This window comes from Tachyglossus aculeatus, chromosome 11, assembly GCF_015852505.1.
Source record: "Tachyglossus aculeatus isolate mTacAcu1 chromosome 11, mTacAcu1.pri, whole genome shotgun sequence".
NCBI classification, from domain to species: domain Eukaryota; kingdom Metazoa; phylum Chordata; class Mammalia; order Monotremata; family Tachyglossidae; genus Tachyglossus; species Tachyglossus aculeatus.
The window spans coordinates 5,792,227-5,809,839 of record NC_052076.1 but is presented as its reverse complement, the minus strand read 5'-3'; the positions used below and the strand labels follow the sequence as shown (position 1 = coordinate 5,809,839).

Genomic DNA, 17,613 nt, shown 5'->3' with positions numbered 1-17,613 from the left:
CATTTTACAGACGAGGGAACTAAGGCATGGAAAAGTTAAGTGACTTGCCCCAACTCACATAGCAGATAAGGGATGAAGAAGCTCGTCTGATTCCCAGGCCCGGGCTCTTTCCACTAGGCCGTGAGAGTAATGGGGGTGCATGGGGGCTCTTTGAAGAAGGGAACGAAACAATACGCTCGGCTGATATCTCAGAAAGATGATACAGCAAAAACATAATAGAGATGAGAAGAAGAAGCGTCGCCTGGTGGAAGGAGCCCAGGCCTTGGAGTCAGAAGTCCTGGGTTCTAATCCTGGTTCCACCATTTACCTGCTTTGTGACCTTACGCAAGTCACTTACTTCTCTGTGCCTCAGTTACCTCACTTCTAGAATGGGGATTAAGACTGTGAGCCCCATGTGAGACATGGACTGTGTCCAATCTGATTACCTTGTATCTACCCCAGTGCTTAGAACCATGCCTGGCACTGTCTCTAGACTGTAAACGCGTTATGGGCAGGGAACACATATGCTAATTCTGCTTATTGTACTCGCTCAACTGCTCAGTACAGTGCTCTGCACACAGTAAGCTCTCAATTAATATGATTGAATGAATGAATGACCCACTGTGTTAACTCCGGGGGGACACAGGGAAGAGTCCCTGAATATGCTCAAATTCTTGGCTAAGTTCCTTGGGGGAAGGGAATGACTCTACCAATTCTATTAAATTGGACTCTCCCAAGCACTTCGTACACGTCTCTGCACATAGTAGGTGCTCAATAAATTCCACTGATTGGTTGCAAGTGGCTGATGAGGCTGACTTCTGTGTATGGATGTTAGGGCTCCTAAAATGCTTCTTGTAGATGAAGGCTTCGTGGTCTACTGGAAAATGCCCGGAGTCAGGAGATCCCAGCCCCACTACTTGCCTGCTGTGTGTCCTTGGGCAAGTCACCAAGCCTCTCTGGGCCTGTTCCTTCATGAGAAAATAGGACACCTAAGTGTTCTCCCTATTTCTTTGACCACTCAAGTCGTATTTTTACGTTTGTCCCTCCCTTTAGAGAGAAAATTCCTTATTTATTCTGTACTTCCCAAACACCTAATACAGTGCACCTCACCCAATGGGTGCCCAGTAAATACTACTACAGTTACTACAGTTCCTGTGAGAGAGGGGCTGGGTATGATCTGACCCCCTCTCCCAGAACAGTGCTTGGCACAGACTCAGCATTTAATCAATGCAGCAATTACTAAATGAAAATATGCACTTTTTATTAATAAGCAAGGTATTTATTGAGCGCTGACAAGTGTCAAACACTGGGGAGGATACTAGAGTATCAGAATCTACGCCATCCCTGTCCAGTGGGATTCACAGTCTAACGACTAGGGAGAGCTCTAGACTGTAAGCTCACTGTGGGCAAGGAACATTTCTACCAATTCTGTTAGACCATACTCTTCCAAGCATTTAGTACAGTGCTTAGTGCACAGCAAGTGTTCAATAAATATGATTGATTGATTGACTGATTGAGCAGGTGTTCATTTAATCCCCATTTCACAGAAGAGGAAACTGAGGTCTAGAGAGTTAGGTGGTTTGCCCAAGGTCACCCAGAAGACCAGGGGTGGATCTGGGACTAAGAATAATAATAATTGTGGTGTTTGTTGGGCACTTACTATGTGCCAGGCACTATAGTAAGCATCGGGGTGGATACAAGCAAATCAGGCTGGACAGTCCCTCTCCCCCATAGGGCTCACAGTCTTCATCCCCATTTTACAGATGAAGACAGGCACAGAGAAGTGGAGTGGCTTGCTCAACATCACACAGCAGACAGGCGGCGGAGCCGGGTTTAGAACCCATGACCTTCTGACTCCTAGTCCCATGCTCAATCCACTATGCCATCGCTTGGCTCCCTTCTCCCTGCTCTTTCTGTGGGCTCACGATGTCTTCCCTTTGTAAGACTGGACAAACACAATCACGAAGCCCTATTTGTCACCATATGATTTGCTCCCTGCCACCCTTGCCTCTGTCCACACCTTAAGGACTAAAGCTATGTTGTGCCCCCTATTTGAGAGAGTCCTTAAGGCTAAGGTGTGTCTCCCAATCCCCCACCCCACCTTAATTACATCAAAGGGCAAGGGGCAGCCAAGACTCTGGACTAGAGCCACTGCATCATCTGCAGGAAGATGTAGTGTTTCCCCCTGGCCCCGCCGCCCATAGCCAGAAAAAAAGGCAGGTCCATATATTAACGCTGACACGAGGCCTATCTCTCCTGGTCTGGCCTGCCTGGGCCTCTGTCACCGGAGCCCATCGTAACTGGAAGTGACACGACGGCTGGGTGGGATCATATTAGCTCCAGATAACACTCAGCAGGCTCCCTGAGCCCACCCCTCTCTGACTCACCGAGCATCCAAACCCTGAGAGGAAACAGGACGGGACCCAGATAAAGCCAGACCTGACGGATGGGCTGATTGCAAACCTGCGAGTGTGGGTTCGACGGGATATGCCGGATGAGACCTCAGAGCCGGGGCTGGATGCGAACGCTTCTCCTCCCAGGGTTTCCGTTGCACCTTCTGTGGGCTGGGGAGGCTACTTGGTCTCCTGAGCTTTGGGGCCCTCGCGACCCGATCCCCTTGTGTGAGCTTTGGCATTGCCTCCTGAAAGCGGAATCCAGACCTCAGCGTTCCTCGTTTTTCCAGAACATTATCTGTTTCCTGTAACAACTCTATTATGGTATTTGTTAAGTACTAACTATGTGACTTCCCACTCAGGATGGCACCTGGAGAGTTTCCAGTACCCTACCAGTCTCGACTATGGGAGGGAGAGTCAAACAGAGGCATATCCATTCCATTCCTACCTTGGGCAGTGGCTAGCGAGTGGAAGACCATCTGCTACAAGTCGAAACTCACCTGTGCTGGGCAGCAGTGGGATGGGAGAGAGTAGAGGATGGAGACTCAAGTTTACTGCGCGGAAGGAGGCAATGGTAAACCACTTCTGTATTTTTACCAAGAAAACTGTATGGATTCACTACTGGAACGATTGCAGATGGAGAGATAATAATAATAATGATAGCATTATTAAGTGCTTACTATGTGCAAAGCACTGTTCTAAGCACTGGGGAGGTTACGAAGTGATCAGGTTGTCCCATGGGGAGCTCACAGTCTTAATCCCCATTTTACAGATGAGGTAACTGAGGCCCAGAGAAGTTAAGTGACTTGCCCAAAGTCACACAGCTGACAAGTGGTGGAGCCGGGATTTGAACACATGACCTCTGACTCCAAAGCCTGTGCTCTTTCCACTAAGCCACGTCCATGGTGTCGCTATGGGTCGGCGACGACTCTACAGCATAAGACAAGACAACTCTGTGACAGGCACTGTATTAAATGCTGGGGTGAATACAAGCTATCAGATGGGACACAGTCCCTGTCCCACATCGGGCTCTCAGTCTTGATCCCCATGTTACAGGTGAGATAAGCAAGGCACAGAGAAGTGAAATGACTTCCCCAAGTTTACACAGCAGACAAGTGGCAGAGCCAAGATTAGAACCCAGGTCCTCTTACTCAAAGGCCCGTGTATAATCCACTAGGCTGTACTGTTTCTATCAGTGGTATTTATTGAGTGCTTACTATGGGCAGAGCACTGTTTTAAACACTTGGAAGAGTACAGTCCAACCAAATTAGCCTACAGTTTCCCCGCCCATAACAAGCTTTCGGTCTTCCCAAACGTTGCTCGTTTCCTGTAGCATCTCTTGTTTCCTGCAACATCGCTCATTTCCCATAACATTGCTTATTTCCCTTAGCATAACTTAGTTCCCATAGCATCACTTGTTTCAATCAATCAACCAATCATATTTATTTAGCGCTTACTGCGGGCAGAGCACCGTACCAAGAGCTTGGGAGAGTACGATAAAACCGAGTTGATAGACTCATTCCTCCCCTCAGTGAGCTTACAGTCTGGGGGGAGACAGACATTAACAGAAATAAATTAATCGTGGATGTGTGCACGTAACTGCTGTAGGGCTGAGGGAGGGGTGAGTTAAGGATGCAAATTCAAGGGCAAGGGCAATGCAGAAGGGAAGGGGAAGAGAGGAAATGAGGGCCTAGTTAGGGAAGGCCTCTTGGAGGAGATGTGCCTTCAATAAAGCTTCGAAGGTGGGGAGAGTGATCGTTTGTCGGAAATGAAGCGGGAGGACGTTCGAGCCAGAGGCAGGATGAGGGTGAGAGATTGGAGATCGAGGTACAGTGAGTAGGTTGGCATTAGAGGATCGAAGCATGCAGGCTGAGTTATAATGGGAAATCAGGGAGATAAGGTAGGTGGGGGAAAGGGGATTGAGTCCTTGGAAGTTTCTGGAAAAATCACCCTCTAATCTCTTGCTACAGCCCAGCCTGCACACTTCTCTCCTCTAGCACTAGCTTGCTCACTTTGTCCCAATCTCTTCTATCTCACTAGTGACCCTTTTCCCACATCTTCCCTCTGACCTGGAACTAATTCTCCCTCTGCATATGCCAGACCACCACTCTCCCCACCTTCAAAGACTTGTTAAGGTCACAGCGGTGCTTAGTTCTGTGCCTGGCCTGTAGTAAGTGCTTAACAAATACCACTAAAAAAAAAAAAAAAAAAATAAAGCCCATTTCCTCCAAGAGGCAATCTCCAATTAAGCCCTCTTTTCCCTGACTCCCTATCCCTTCTTCTTCTTGGATCTGTGCCCTTTTGGGCATTTGGTATTCACCCCATCTTCAGCCCCATAGCACGTACGTTCCTATTTAAAAATCATTTATTTATATTACTGTCTATCTCCCCTCTAGACTGTAAGCTTGTTGTGGGCAGGAAAGGGTCTACAACCCCTCCGTACCCTACTTACCCAAGTGCTTAATCCAGTACTCTGCATATAATGATTGCTTAATAAAGAGCACTGATTGATCGATCGATTGATTGATTTCTCATTGCGCTGCTGTTGATCCCTGTCCCCCATGGAAGAGAGTGGAGCAACCCAATCCCGGGGATGGGCCTCAGCCCCCGGACTCCAGGGTCCCAGGTGGTTTTCTCTGGGGAAGTGTCCACTGCTGCGGCCAGTGGTCTAACTCTTTCTGACTCCACCACTTCCTGGTCATTCTCCTCAGTCTTCCCTCCCCACTTTCATTCATCCAATCGTATTTATTGAGCGCTTACTGTGTGCAGAACACTGTACTAAGCGCTTAGGAAGCACAAGTTGGCAACATATAGAGACGGTCCCTACCCAACAACGGGCTCACAGTCTAGAAGGGGGAGACGGGCAGCAAAACAAAACGTGGACAGGTGTCAAGTCATCAGAATAAATAGAAGTAAAGCTAGATAAATAGAATAGGAAATATGTGCAAGTAAAATAAATAGAGTAATAAATCTGTACAAACATATATACAGGTGCTGTGGGGAGGGGAAAGAGGGCGGGGGGTGGGGAGGGGGAGTCCCCCACACAAAGGTTTCATCTTTGCAATGCCCCAGGCCCCTGGCTCTTTCCCTGTTTCTGCCCCAAGACAGCCCCCAGCCTGCCAGTCAATCAGTCCTATGTATTGAGCCCTTTCTGGGTGCAGAGCACTGTACTAAGCGCTAGGGAGAGAACAATAGACTAAACTGACATATTCCCTGCCCTCAACGAGCTGCTGGGGAGGGCTGCAGGGTAGGGGCATGGGTTGGGGCTGGGCAGGGGGGCGACATGACCCATGACCCTGGAGGGGTGGGCGTCTAGGCTGGTCTGGACCTCCAACCTCCTGTCCCGCCCTGTCCTGCCCATAACTAGGCCGCGCTGTCAATCCCCATTAGTGGTAACAGGGTCCAGACGGAGTCGGGGATGGGGATTTTGTAATGCAATCGGCGCGTTACCTGGGGGCACAGTCGTCTACATTACCCACTCGCCCCCAACCCGGCGCGGCCAGAGCAGCGAGGAGGCAACGCCGGACACTCCACCTGGGACCGGGGGGACCGGAGTGACCGGTGGGACCATTCCGCGTGCACCGTGTGAGTTGGGGAAGGAGGGACAGGGGTGGGCGCGGACAGGTCCTGGTGGTCGTTCTTGCATGAGGAGGGAGGGAGGGGTCCCCTAGGAGGGAATTATTATTATCATTATTATTATGGCATTTGTTAAGTGCTTACTGTGTGCCGGGCACTGTATTAAGCGCTGGGATAGCTACAAGCAGGGTAGTGGGGGAACATTTAAGGGCGCCTGTTCATGAACTGTGTGAGTGTTCGTGGATACGGGTGGTGTGTAAAGTGTGTGTGCGACGGGGTGCGTTCCTGGGGGAGGGTGAATGTGAATCTGTGTGTGTGTGTGTGTAAGTGGGAGAATTCGTGGCACGAGCGAATGGAGGATTTCTGGAAACGGATGGGTGCCGGTGACCACGAGTGGGTTCTTGGGGTGGGCCAGTGTCAGGGGACGTGGGGTCGGGCTGTGTCGATGAGCGCACGAAGATGGGGGGCACCGAGGGCGCTCTGAAGGTCCAGGCCTCGCGGCGTTCAGAAGATTCCCCGCGGGGCCGGGGTCTCCTGGGTCTCCGGGAGGGATGGAATCTGTCGGTGCGGTGTGGACAGCTCTCCGTGGTCTCCCGGGGCCCGTCTGCGCCCTGAGGGCCCTCGGGGGGATTTGCGGGAAGAGGCACGGGCTCTTCGGGAGGGCAGGGAGGGAGGGGCCCGACTGGTCCTGGTTCCCGGGACTCTTCCCCAAGTTCCCACCTCTTCAACTTCCCCCCTGGACCCTCCTCTCCCGTCCCGTCCCGCCCAGGCCCGGCCCCGGGGAGCCAAGGGGCCGGCTGAGGCCACCTCCTGCTCTCGTTCTCCTTAGGCGAGGCTCCCGGCCCCTGGCCCCCGGGCTGGCCCGGGATGGTCCCGGCCCGGATGAACCCGCAGGTGCAGCCCGAGGGCGGCGGGGCGGCCCGCGGGGCGGCCCGCAGGGCGGTGGAGCTGGTCCTGGTCAAGGAGCAGAACGGCGTCCGCTGCGTCCTGGCGCCCCAAGGAGGGGACCCGCAGCTCCGGGAGACTTGGGGCAAGAAGATCGACTTCCTGCTGTCCGTCATCGGCTTCGCCGTGGACCTGGCCAACGTCTGGCGCTTCCCCTACCTGTGCTACAAGAACGGCGGCGGTGAGGCGGCGCGGGGAGGAGGAGGAGGAGGGAGGAGGGAGGAAGGACGGGCCGGGATGCCTGCACGTGGGGTCCCGGACCCGTGGCCCGCGGGAGGAGGGACCGGAAAGCACCGGGGACGGGCTGTTGGGGAGCGCGGGGATTGGAGAGGGGACCCGGAGCGCACGGGGATGGGGAGCCCGACCCGGGGCGCGCCGGGATGGGGAGATCGATCCGGAGCGCACGGGGATGGGGAGGAGGACCCGGGGCGCAAGGGGATGGGGAGACGGCCCCGGGGGGCACGGGGATTGGGAGACGGCCCCGGAGCGCACGGGGATTGGGAGATCGTTCCGGAGCGCACGGGGATGGGGAGGAGGACCCGGCGCGCACGGGGATGGGGAGACGGCCCCGGGGGGCACGGGGATTGGGAGACGGCCCCGGAGCGCACGGGGATTGGGAGATCGTTCCGGAGCGCACGGGGATGGGGAGGAGGACCCGGCGCGCACGGGGATGGGGAGACGGCCCCAGGGGCCACAGGGACTTGGAGACGGCCCCGGAGCGCACGGGCATTGGGAGGATCGATCCGGAGCGCACGGGGATTGGGAGATCGATCCGGAGCGCACGGGGATTGGGAGGAGGAACCGGGGCGCACGGGGATGGGGAGACGGCCCCAAGGGGCACAGGGATTTGGCGATGGCCCCGGAGCGCACAGGGATTGGGAGGAGGCCCCGGAGCGCACGGGGACTGGGAGATCGATCTGGAGAGTACGGGGATTGGGAGATCGATCCGGAGCGCACGGGGATTGGGAGGAGGACCCGGAGCGCACAGGGATTAAGAGACGGCCCCGGGGAGCACAGGGATTTGGAGACGGCTCCGGAGCGCACGGGGATTGGGAGGAGGCCCCGGAGCGCACGGGGATTGGGAGATCGATCCGGAGCGCACGGGGATTGGGAGATCGATCCGGAGAGCACGGGGATTGGGAGATCGATCCGGAGCGCACGGGGATTGGGAGGCGGCCCCGGGGGCACAGAGATTTGGAGACGGCCCCGGAGCGCACGGGAATTGGGAGGCGGCCCCGGAGCGCACGGGGATTGGGAGACGGCCCCGGGGGACACAAGGATTTGGAGGCGGCCCCGGAGCGCACAGGGATTGGGAGACGGCCCCGGGGGGACACAAGGATTTGGAGATCGATCCAAAGCGCACGGGGATTGGGAGGATCGATCCGGAGCGCACGGGGATTGGAGATCGATCCAAAGCGCAAGGGGATTGGGAGGCTCGATCCGGAGCGCACGGGGATTGGGAGCCGGACCCGAAGCGCACGGGGACTGGAAATTGGGCCGGAGCGCACGGGGATTGGAAAACGGCCCCGGGGGGCAGAGGGATTGGGAGGTGGCCCGGGGATGGGGGGGGGGCACAGGGATTGAGAGGCGGCCCGGAGCGCACGGGGATTGGGAGCCGGACGCAGGGGGCCACAGGGCTTTGGAGACGGCCCCGGAGCGCACGGGGATTGGGAGGAGGCTCCGGAGCACACGGGGACTGGGAGGTGGATCCGGAGCGCACGGGGATTGGAAGATCGATCCGGTGCGCACGGGTTTGGGGGCTGGGCCCTTGGGGAACCGGGGGCCAAGGACGGCGACTGGTGGCAGGGGTCTCCCGCACCCCTCGGGAGCCCAGAGGCGTGTAGACAGCAGCGCAGAGTGAACAGGGAGAGATGAGGGCGACTCGGCGCCCTCACCACCTGGGCCCCGTGGGCGCTCCCCGCTCCCCAGGTGGCTCAGTGTTAAGTGCCAGGGCTTGACAGTCAGCGGTCATGAGTTCTAATCCCGCCTCCACCACATGTCTGATGTGTGACCCTGGGCAAGTCACTTAACTTCTCTGAGCCTCAGTTACCTCATCTGTAAAATGGGGATTAAGACTGTGAGCCCCACGGGGGACATCCTGATCACCTTGTATCCCCCCAGCGCTTAGAACAGTGCTTCGCACATAGTAAGCGCTTAACAAATACCACCATTATTATTATTATTGCTTAACTTCTCTGAGCCTCCGTTCCCTCATCTGTAAAATGGGGATTAAGACTGTGAGCCCCCCGTGGGACATCTTGATCACCTTGTATCCACCCCAGCGCTGATAACAGTGCTTCGCACAGAGTAAGCGCTTAACAAATGCCATCGTTATTATTATTATTATTTCTTGCTGCCCCAGGCCGGAGGCGGTAACCCTCAGTTGGGTGAACTGAGAGAGCTCCTAGCAGCAGCGCTGTGGCAAGGGGCTGCCCCTTCCTCAGAGCGCGCAGAAGTGGGAGGGGATGAGGGGGGTCCCGGGACCCCGTCCCTTCTCTCTTCTTCTCCCCGAGGTCTTCCTAGGGTCAGGGTGAGCAGGGGGGAGGCGGGGCGGGCGCTACAGTGTGGACGGAGGAAGGGGAGGGGACATTGCGGGGACTGGTCATCATCATCATCATCATCATCAATCGTATTTATTGAGCGCTTACTATGTGCAGAGCACTGTACTAAGCGCTTGGGAAGTACAAGTTGGCAACATGTAGAGACAGTCCCTACCCACCAGTGGGCTCACAGTCTAAAAGGGGGATAGATATGTGCAAGTAAAATAAATAAATAAATAAATAAATAGAGTAATAAATATGTACAACCATATATACATATATATATATGGTCCCATCGCAAGGAGACTTGCAGGTCCGCAGAAACCCTCCCCCACCCCTTATTTTCGTGGGTGGCACCAGCGGGGACGAAGCCACAGAGACCCAGCTCAATCTTGGCCCTGTCCAGCTCCGTGACCCTAGCGTCTCCCCCCACTGTGATCTCCTCCGGGGGCATCTGCTCAACTGTCCAACCCATTTACCTTATAATAATAATAATAATAATGGCATTTATCAAGCGCTTACTATGTGCAAAGCACTGTTCTAAGCGCCGGGGAGGTTACAAGGTGATGAGGTTGTCCCACGGGGGGCTCACAGTCTTCATCCCCGTTTTACAGATGGGTACAGAGGCACAGAGAAGTAAAGTGACTAGCCCAAAGTCACACAGCTGATAATTGGCAGAGCCAGGATTTGAACCCATGACCTCTGCCTCAATCAATCAATCGTATTGATTGAGCGCTTACTGTGTGCAGAGCACTGTACTAAGCGCTTGGGAAGTACAAGTCGGCAACATATAGAGACAGTCCCTACTCAACAGTGGGCTCACAGTCTAAAAGGGGGAGACAGAGAACAAAACCAAACATACTAACAAAATAAAATAAATAGAATAGATATGTACAAGTGAATAAATAAATAAATAAATAAATAAATAAATAAATAAATAAATATATAGAGTAATAAATATGTGCAAACGTATATACATATATACAGGTGCTGGGGGGAAGGGAAGGAGGTAAGATGGGGGGGATGGAGGGGGGAGATGGGGGGGATGGAGAGGGGGACTCCAATGCCCGTGCTCTTTCCACTGAGCCATGCTGCTTCTCAATCTACCCCAGCGCTTAGTACGGTGTCTCGAACATAGTAAGAGCTTAACAAATACCACTATTATTAGTAGCATTATTGTTAGTAGTATTACTCCTTCTCTGGGAGACCAGGGCAGCCCCCTCTAAACTGTGAGCTCCTTGTGGGCAGGGAATGTGTCTGTTATATTGTTCATTCATTCATTCAATCGTATTTATTGAGCGCTTACTGTGTGCAGAGCACTGTACTAAGCGCTTGGGAAGTACAAGTCGACAACATATAGAGACGGTCCCTACCCAACAACGGGCTCACAAGTACTTAGTACCTACTGCTAAATACATAGTGCTTAATACATAGTGGGAGAAGCAGCGTGCTTAGTGGAAAGAGCCAGGGCTTGGGAGTCAGAGGTCGTGGGTTCTAATCCCGACTCCGCCACTTGTCAGCTGGGTGACTTTGGGCAAGTCACTTCACTTCTCGGGGCCTCAGTTACCTCCTCTGTAAAACGGGCGTTAAGACTGAGCCCCATGTGGGACAACCTGATAACCTTGTAACCTCCCCAGCGCTTAGAACAGTGCTTGGCACATAGTAAGCACTTAACAAATACCATCATTATTAGTAGTAGTAGTAGTACTAAGCACTTAGTACACACACACACATATATAGATATATACAAATATATATCTATATATATACTTAGTATACTTAGCATATACTATGTGTGTGTGTGTGTGTGTGTGTGTGTGTGTGTGTGTGTGTGTATTGGACTCTCCCAAACACTTAGCACAGTTCTCCGCACACAGCAATCACTTACTAAATCCAGTTGACTGACTGACTGAGCCGGGTCTGGAGCCCAGCCGAGACCCTCTCCGTCCAGGCCCCAGTGGCTTCCCCTTCAGACCACCATGGGCTGAGCGCTGCGGAGAGGAGGGAGGCGGGTAGGGGGAATCAATCAATCAATCAATCGTATTTATTGAGCGCTTACTGCGTGCAGAGCACTGTACTAAGCGCTTGGGAAGTACAAGTTGGCAAGTTGGGGGAAGTTGAGGGAAGGGGGACAGAGGTCAGGGAAGGACAGGACAGCAGAACCGAAGGGGGCGGGGGATTCTGGGTGAAGTCAACAGCGGCTTTGTGAAAAGCTCCAACTCTCTCCATCCTAGAAATAGTTCTGGTTTCCTTCTGGAAGGGAAACTGTAGGGGTCCGGGAATTAACTGCGTTGGAGGGAGGGAGGGAAAGAGAGAGCGAGCTCCCGCGCGTGTATGGATGAGGGTGGCTTGGGTGGGTTTATGGGTACGTGTGCTACATGATCGTAGGTGTTTGCCTGGGGCGAATGAGCATCTTTATTTCTTTGCTTCCATTGACTGCCCCCCGGCACCGTGTTGTCCTCTTATTCTTAGCTCCAGCACTTTCCTTTAAGGGAGGCGGGGAAAAGTGAGAGAGTGGGGAGGGGAGGGGGGCCACGCTGAGCAAAGAGCTCTCTGGAGGAGAAAGCTTGATGTTTGTGTGGGAAGCTGCTGGCTTGTTCAGTGGGTCAGGAGGTGTTCACAGTCTGCATGAATGTGGAGTGGAAGAACACCCGCTAAAGGTAGTAAAATCCGCACTGTGTGCAGGAGAAGGAGGAGGAGCCGCTGGGGACCTGAATGGAAAATCCTGGACCCTCCCATTCATTCATTCAATCGCATTTATGGAGTGCTTACTGTTCATTCATTCATTCAATCGTATTTATTGAGCGCTTACTGTGTGCAGAGCACTGTACTAAGCGCTTGGGAAGTACAAGTTTGCAACATACAGAGACGGTCCCTGCCCAACAGTGGGCTCACAGTCTAGAAGGGGGAGACAGACAACAAAACATATAAACGAAATAAAATGTGTGCAGAGCCCTCTACTAAGCGCTGGGGAAGTACAAGTTGGCAGCATCCAGACCTGGCTGCTGGGGTCCATTTTCTCTCCTTCCACCTTTCGCAGTGTTCCCAGCTGGGAGAAGGTGTTAGAAAGTGGACTGAAGTGAGGGTCCTCTGGGGGATTGGCTTTAAAACTTTTGGCCAGATGTATCTTTGGGGAGGGACTTTTCTAGAGGAAATTTCTTTGGCCCAAATTAACCTAGAACAATCCCAGCTTTAAGCATCAAGTTAATGTCCGTTTTATAAATGGAATGGGTTTCAGGTATTTCTAGCCCCTCCTGGCCCAGCCCCCTCAAATCATCGCTTCCCTGGGGGACTTCAGGACAGATCCCAGAGTTCAAGAAAGCAGAGAGTAAGGTGAAGGGATCAGGGCAGAGCCCACCATGTCTCTTGGCAATGGTGGTCAACTGGGCAGACTCCTGGGCCAATCAGGGCCCTGGGCAGGAGGACTTAATCTCAATCTGAAGACCTATACAGCCTCAGCCTAATGCTTTCTGGTCCTTCTGGGCTGAATATTGACCAAAATGTACTAGTAACAACCCCCCTCCCTGTCATTAGCACAACAAGGGACAGTCTCTGGATGTTGCCAGTGCGGTGTGGGCCGTGGGTCTGGCATTGGCCTTTTCGGCCACACATGCACACACAGGTGGATTTCATCATCGGGGGCGTCTTCTCTGAGCATGAAGGGCTGCGTTTTTCTCCATGTACAAAGAGGAAGATTTCATTAGAAATGTGTAAATCCCGCAAACTGTTTTCAACTGGTCTTGAGTTTGGCTGCAGGCAGACTTGGCCTATGAACACAGTACTGACTTAATCTGTGGCCTGATATTTGGAAATGAAGTCGTGGGGGGAGGGGAGCAGAAGGAAGGAGTCAAAGGGCTATACGAACACGTCTTTTCAGTTTCCATAGCTCCGGTCTTATTGACCTCTCTCAACTCTCTGGTGGTGAACTTCTGTGTAGGAACAGATTCCCCCCTTTTCCTCATCAAAATTAATATACGCATTTTGTTTTGGGATTGTCCACAGAATCCACTTCAAGATTTCAGATCCTTTAAATTATTTGAAATTGCGTCCAACGTGATTATCTTGTAACTCCCCCTGCACTTACTACAGTGCTTGGCACATAGTAAGTACTTAACAGACCCCACAGTACAGTGCTCTGCACACAGTAAGCACTCAATAAATATGATTGAATGAATTGAATGAAGTTCTTATTCAGATTTCTAACATTTCTCCTGTACAATCTGTACCAGGTAGTTAACCCTACTAAATTTGGTGGCCAAAAGCTTCCTTATGTTCTTGAAAAATATTTCCATTTTGTATGTTTCATCCTGAGGCATTGTTAGTAATACAATGCTTGGATTTTGAAACTTTAAGGAAAATTGGCTTGGGACATGTTAGTAAATGAATTCCAGACTCAGGCTTCTAAAGGACAAAAATTCTGGGTTCAGAGAAGTCCCTGAGGAGTGGCTGATCAGTGAGGTGCCCCAGCTTCTGGATGAAGCCCCTTCTCCCCGCAAACCTCAGGGTGGAAGGCAAAGGGGTCCCCATGTATCTTGTTTTGTCCCCCTCCCCTAAGGCCTCGCTCCAAATCCCTCCCAAATCCAGAACAAGCCCTGCCAGTCTGTCCCAGCTGGGGATCCTACCCCGTGAAGGTCTCCTGGCCCTTTCACTCTGAGAAGCCTTTGGGTTGCTTCAGCAGTCTCTCCTGTCCCTCTCTCTGAACTTCAGCTCCTAAAGCCCACAATTCAGTAGCTGTGATCCTTTATTTGTGTGATATCCATGGTGGGAATGTAGAGGTTGAAGCCATCACATGGGAATCACATGGACCTGGGAATCCCATGGACCTGGATTCTAATCCCGATTCCACCATTTGTCTGCTGGGTGACTTTGGACAAGTCACTTCATTTCTCTGGGGCTTATTTACCTCATCTGTAAAATGGAGAACAAAACTGTGAGCCCCATTTGAGACAGGGACTGCATCCAACCTGATTAGCTTGCATTTACCCTAGCACTTGGAATAGTGCTTGACACATAGTAAGCACTTAACAAATATTGTTATTATTATTATTATTATTATTATTATTATTATAGCCATTAGTGACTCTTGGAAGGTAGTGCTTATCTAATTAAGCACTAGTTAAGCACTACTGAGTGCTTAACGAATAGCATAAAAAATAAAAAATAAAAAAATAAGCCAGAGGGATGTGCCCTTAAAAGCTTTGAGAATCCACATACACCAGAAGGGCATAACTGTAGGGGCTTCCCTTTATCTCATTCAGGGCCAGGGGAAAGAGCAGAAGATTGGTGTCAGGAGTTCTCATCCCAGCTCTGCCACTTGCCTGCTGAGAAACTTCCAGCAAGTCACTCTTTGGACACAGTTTCCTCATCTGAAAACTGGGGATAAGTTTCTTCTGCTCCCTACATCCTCTATTGTGAACCCCAGGTGGGACAGGAGTTGCATCCTGTATCATGATCCTGTACCAAGCCCAGGGAGCACTTGACAAATAAATACTGTTACTGTGAATTGTGAGGCACTGTTACCTCCTGGTACGGAGCCCTTCTATCCTGAGTGTTGCAGACAGTCGAGGGTGATTCAGCTTCCCAAACTGGTGCCTGAGTTGTTAGATTGGTGGCCCCTCGGATTCTTTTATAATTCTCCGATTCATTGACATCAGTCATCATCCAGATCACCATCACTACCATCCTTGTCACTTTCAGTATATGTGGATCACCTGCTTCGTGCAGACCTCTGGCCTGGGAAGAAAGAATGAGACCTACCTCCTGCCTTTGAGGTATTTACGGTCTATGGTGTTGGCTCTCAGCAGGACTCCCAAGCGTTTTATTAAGCACTTACTCTTTGCCAAGCGCTGGGGTAGAGACCTGATAATCAGACCAAAAGCAGTACCTGCTCCACCCAGGGTTCATAATCCAAGATGTAGGGAGGGAAGATACCTCATCCCCATTTTACAGTTGAGAAAACTGAGTTCAGATGGGTTAAGTGGTTTTGTTTTGGGTCCCCCAGCGGACCTATGGCAGAATTGGGATTTAGAACCCAGATTTCCTGACTGCCTGCCCTTTCCTCTACCCACTAGTCCATACCAAGACCCACTTTCTATCTCAGCCTCTGTTGGTAACTCGTGTCTGCCACCCAAGATTCCCTGGGAATGCCAAAGATGCCATTTCCTCATCCAGCTCTTGTTTCTGGCCCCGACAGCAGGACATGGTGAAATGATATGATGCCAACATCATGAACTCCCAGGTGAATATTTCCTGAGTGAATTATAACCCTCTACCTGCCCAAACATCCTCCCCAAAGGCAATAACTTTTAGCTGTTTTCATTGGCTAAGCCCCATTCCTTCAGAGCTGAATCATGAACCCATTTCCAAAGAATTCAGAAAACAAGTGAAGGAGGTAACTGGAGAGCTATTCAGTAGAAAAGCTTGCTGCTTTGCTGGTTCTTTTCCCTTACTTTCTCTCCCTTCTGCGTTGTTCGTGCACTTACCAGTACTCTGTAAGTACTTGATATTCACCCCATCCTCAGTCCCACAGCACTTATACGCATGTCTGTAATTTATTTATTCATATAAGTGTCTCTCTCTCTCCCCCTCCAGAGTTAAAGCTCCTTGTGGGCAGGGAACATGTCTACTAACTCTGTTTTGTTGTACTCTCCCAAGCCCTTAGTACATTGCTCTGCACTCAGTAAGCATTCAATAAATACCACCGATTGATTAAAAACAAAAAGAAATACACACCCAGCTGAACAGCAGGAGATGTTTCAGCAGAAAACCTCCCCCAGGTGAGAGCAGAATAGGCCATGTGCCCCTTTCTGTCCACATACCCCATGTGAACAGGGACAGGGTCCGATATGATTGTATCGAATCTACCTCAGCGCTTAGAACAGTGATTGGAATTTAATAAACACTGGGCTTCCCACCGCCCTGAGATAGGCCCAGAATCCAACTATGTTTTACCCTTATTTTCCACCGCTTCACACTCGGGGTCCCTCAGGGTCGGGGCTGCAGTGAGGTTCAGGCTGCTTCTGCCAGGGAATGGCTGGATTAGGAGCCCTAAAGCCAAACCAGTGCCTGAGAAGGTGATGTGGGTGAGGATCACTCCGGAGAGTCGGAGTTGGTCGAGGTTTCGCATTTTGTAAACACCAGTGGAACTACAGCTGGTCCTTAGGTGGATAACTTAGCCTTGGGCTCTGCTGCTTGCCGGGCAGGTCACAGGCATGTTTGAAAATGTAGCTCGTGCTCATCTCTCTGATTGCCCCCTCCCCGCAGCCCCCAACTCCAGGAATGGAGCCGAGGGGGCGGGGGAGTGAAGTTGAACTGGGTGGTCTACAAACTACCAATCTGCTCTGGCAGATTGACAGCTGGAGCCAGAGGTGTATGGGGAGGACCAGAAGAAAGGGGGAGGAAGGTGTTGGGGCTGTCTCTCCTACCAAGAAAGGAAAGTATCTGGCTCCCAGGAACGTTCCCCCATCCCCATTCCAGGGGTCACCCGGGTGCCTTTCCCAGGATCATCGTCAAAGAGCTGAAAACTCATTGTGGATGACAAATTTCTGGGATGAGGAGGGGCTATTTTTTTTTTCGATGGTACTTGTAAAGGGCTTATTTTTTTGCCGGGCACTGTACTAAGTACAGGATTAGAGAAGCAGTGTGGCTCAGTGGAAAGAGCACAGGCTTTGGAGTCAGAGGTCATGGGTTCAAATCCCGGCTCCACCAATTGTCAGTTGTGTGACTTTGGGCAAGTCACTTAACTTCTCTATGCCTCAGTTACCTCATCTGTAAAATGAGAATTAAGACTGTGAGCCCTCCGTGGGACAACCTGATCATCTTGTAATCTCCCCAGTGCTTAGAACAGTGCTTTGCATGTAGTAAGTGCTTAATAAATGCTATTATTATCATTATTATATGCACTAATCAGGTTGGACACAGTCCATGCCCCGTATAGGGCTCTCAATCACAATTCCCATTTTACTGATAAGGTAACTGAGGCACGGAGAAGCAAAGTGACTTGCCCAAGGTCACTGAGCAGAACTGGGCTCCAAAAGTGACATGTCCCTGGGTCACCCAGAAGCAACCCAGTGGAGGACTCTGGGGGTTAACCTAGAGACGGCCTCCCCCCACACCTCCTCAGTCCATCCTGGGCCCCATCTCCACCAGTTCTGGATTCCCCAGGGTTATTCCAGAGACCA

General features: G+C 51.8%; 1 protein-coding gene and 1 non-coding gene across 2 annotated transcripts in view; both read left to right on the top strand.

Annotated features, from left to right (window-relative positions):
- The first annotated feature begins 2,724 nt into the window (after nt 1-2,724).
- Nucleotides 2,725-2,862, top strand: LOC119935427. Its single transcript, XR_005453311.1, has one exon. It is a non-coding gene; the product is annotated as a small nucleolar RNA SNORA7 (small nucleolar RNA).
- Nucleotides 2,863-6,815: 3,953 nt separating this feature from the next.
- Nucleotides 6,816-17,613, top strand: part of SLC6A2 (solute carrier family 6 member 2) — a 39,415-nt gene continuing 28,617 nt past the window's right edge. The window contains exon 1 of the mRNA XM_038754114.1: nt 6,816-7,074. Within this exon, the coding sequence (XP_038610042.1) occupies nt 6,816-7,074 (259 nt within the window). The remainder of the gene's footprint in view (nt 7,075-17,613) is intronic.